Below are 2,894 nucleotides of genomic sequence, written 5' to 3' on the forward strand. Positions count from 1 at the left end.
GAAACTGTGAAAGTGAGAACAGAAAATTGAAAAGAAATGAGATACGAGTCGTGGGTCTTTCGACGGTCATGGGTCAACCGGTCAAGCTCTTCCGGTCGTGAATCAGACGCGGGTCTGTCTTCCGTTCTCCTCCCTTGCCGGCTCCGGTTTTGAATCAGACAGAAGCTCTTCCGGCGGTTGTGGGTTTGTCATCTTCTGAGGGCAAGTCAAGCTTCTCCGGCGATCGTGGGTTTGAGAGGGGGGAGGGAAAAGGTTGGCGCAGAGAGAGGGGGAAAAGGCCGGTCCGGCCGAATGGTTGGCGAACTTGGCGGTTGGGCGGCTAGCGGCGGGCTCCTGGGCTAGGGTTAGTGAGATTGTGAGTATCAGTGGACAATGAATGAGAAATGAGAATCACAAATGGAAATGGGCATTTCGTAGCTTTCGTTTCGAGTGGGTTTTTTTTTTTTTTTTTTTAATAGTAATCAGGTCAAAATCGTGTCTGGCGGGTCAACCCTGTAATCGGGTCATAATCGAGTTGACCCGATTATGACCCGAACCCGATTACAGTAAACCCTAACCCTATTTTCCCGTGTCGTGTTCGTGTCAGGTTCGCGGGTCGTGTTTAAAATTGCCAACCCTAGTCAAGAGTGTGACATAACTAACATAATCTTCTAATGGCGCGTGTGGGAGTGTGAGAGTTCCAATTCGGTTGGTTTTTGTGGGGTCGTATAGATCGGCCAATGAGCTTTTGATTAATGTGGTCAAAAGGTTAATAGGATGGCGAAGAGTCCCAGGGGGGAGGCACCAATGTGGAAAAGAGGAAAACAAGAAGGGAGTTCACAAGACCATTTGGGATCGAATACTATCATCTGATGACTCTAATACCATGAAGAAACTTGTCATTACATGGAAAATTAAATAGAAAAAGAGGAAGAAAGAGAAAATGGAAACAAACGATTTAAAGATATGTTAGCTGCACAACTTTTAAACAACAATTGCACAACAACAATACTTACATGTAAGGGAAAATTATCTCGATCCCCTTTGTAGATGGTTTATCTTTATTTCATTTCTTGTTGTTCTTGTTGTGTGTGTCTTATAAAGCAAGATCTACATATTTTTTATTTTTCAAAAAAAAAAAAAAAAGAACCAAATGAAATAGTCACTCTTGGGTTAATATAATGAGGCATCAAAAGTACCTAACATGGAAGACCTTGTCCCTCAGGACGATCTTTGGGGCATCTTTAATTAATTTAACCCCAAGATTAGCAGAGAAGCTAATCCATTAATTTGTATATATAATATGGATGGAGAGCACAAGTTGGCGTAAAAATAATTTATTTATATATGTTGGCCACGATTCTTTTCACACCAAAATCTAGGGAGCGAGTAGAGAGATGTAATATCAAAAGGAAATCAATTGTAATGTACTAATGTCTACAGTCCACCCACCAACCAACAAGTGGAAAGAAAAGTTGTACGTCCATATATTTCTTCTCTTTGGTTCCTAAATTAAACCTTTCCCTCTTCGCCTATCATATTTATTTATTATTCCCACCATAAGTATAAGTCTAGAGCCACCCCAAAGACTCTTCAGTCTTGAAAGAAAATAAACAAAGAGATCGATCGAAAGCCATGGGTTTAGCCTCCCAAAGCGAGCTACCGTTCAACGAGAACGATCCGCAAGACATGGTTATATATCAAGTCCTGAACGAGGGCTTGGCTACCAACGGCTCCTCTGCACAGCAAAGGCACCAAACCAATGGGTCGGGCGGCCATCAGCTGGAACCGACGCGGACCATTGGCAAGAAACACTACAGAGGCGTGAGGCGCCGGCCGTGGGGGAAATACGCTGCGGAGATTCGTGACTCGGCTCGACACGGTGCGCGCATATGGCTAGGCACGTTCACAACCGCTGAAGAAGCTGCCATGGCTTATGACAGGGCAGCTTTTAGGATGCGCGGCGCCAAAGCCCTCCTTAACTTCCCGGCCGAGGTGGTGGCTGCGTCGACCGCCGGCAGCTTGCAAAGATTTCATCCAAATAAGCTGCAAGACTCGGCAGATTCTTCAAGTGGTAGCTCTAGCTCTAGCACCGTCGGGGAGGCTCAAGACAAATAGCTAGTCATAGTTTTTTCCAAAAACAGATAGAGACAACTCAACATGATCAAAACATTCATGTTTTTCACCATGTAATACAAGGCTATAGATAGATGCATGTTTGAAGGTTTGTATTTTTTGTACATAAGAGGGTGTCTAGCTAGTACTCACAGAGTTTGTGTCGCTGATTAATTTGCCTGCATGCTTGCAAATTGTAACAAACGCACAAATGTACTGGAAAAATTATCTTATTGTTTTGTGTTGTAATAAGAAGAAGCTAGGAAGGCCTTGAGGGCCTGAGGCCACAGAAATTAATATGCAAGAAGGTGATCATGGCTTCAAGAAATTAATGTTTGTCAACAAGAATCATCAAATCCAAGCCCATTTCAATCTAATAATATGCTTTTGATATTTTGGGTTAATTAATTTTTATTTTTTTTTTGCGAAATTTGTTGGATCTTGTAAAATGGTGATCGATTTCTCTCTTAATTTGAGGGTACGTGTTGATCTAATCAGAGACACTCAGCATGTTAAAATTCATCTGCTGCCGTACAGGTAGCTGGACAATTAATTTAGATAAATTTCATATAGACTTTTTCGTATTTTCTGCTTAAATTATTAATAAGAACATGTGGGATCGAAGGCAGGCATATGTCATTAATTAGCTGATCAGAAGACAATTGGGATGATTTATACAGTGATGCCATTGACCGACTAAATTACACATTTCTAGCCTTCTGGAAAGATATAATTAAAGATAAGACTAGACTTTTGTTTCTTTCCACAAGTCACCGATTGATTAATGGAAATAATTTTGA

General features: G+C 41.7%; 1 protein-coding gene across 1 annotated transcript; it reads left to right on the forward strand.

Annotated features, from left to right (window-relative positions):
• Window positions 1-1,457: 1,457 nt before the first annotated feature.
• On the forward strand, window positions 1,458-2,498 carry LOC133869833 (pathogenesis-related genes transcriptional activator PTI5-like). The gene has a single exon (XM_062306917.1). It carries the CDS (start codon window positions 1,615-1,617, stop codon window positions 2,095-2,097), a length of 483 nt encoding a protein of 160 aa, XP_062162901.1. The 5' UTR covers window positions 1,458-1,614; the 3' UTR covers window positions 2,098-2,498.
• Window positions 2,499-2,894: the final 396 nt, after the last annotated feature.

Source organism: Alnus glutinosa, chromosome 5 (genome assembly GCF_958979055.1).
Source record: "Alnus glutinosa chromosome 5, dhAlnGlut1.1, whole genome shotgun sequence".
In the NCBI taxonomy this organism is placed as follows: Eukaryota; Viridiplantae; Streptophyta; class Magnoliopsida; order Fagales; family Betulaceae; genus Alnus; species Alnus glutinosa.

What these genes read in the sequence shown, in the direction of transcription:
- LOC133869833 (XM_062306917.1), top strand. Translation starts at nt 1,615, where the DNA reads ATGGGTTTAGCCTCCCAAAGCGAGCTACCGTTCAACGAGAACGATCCG.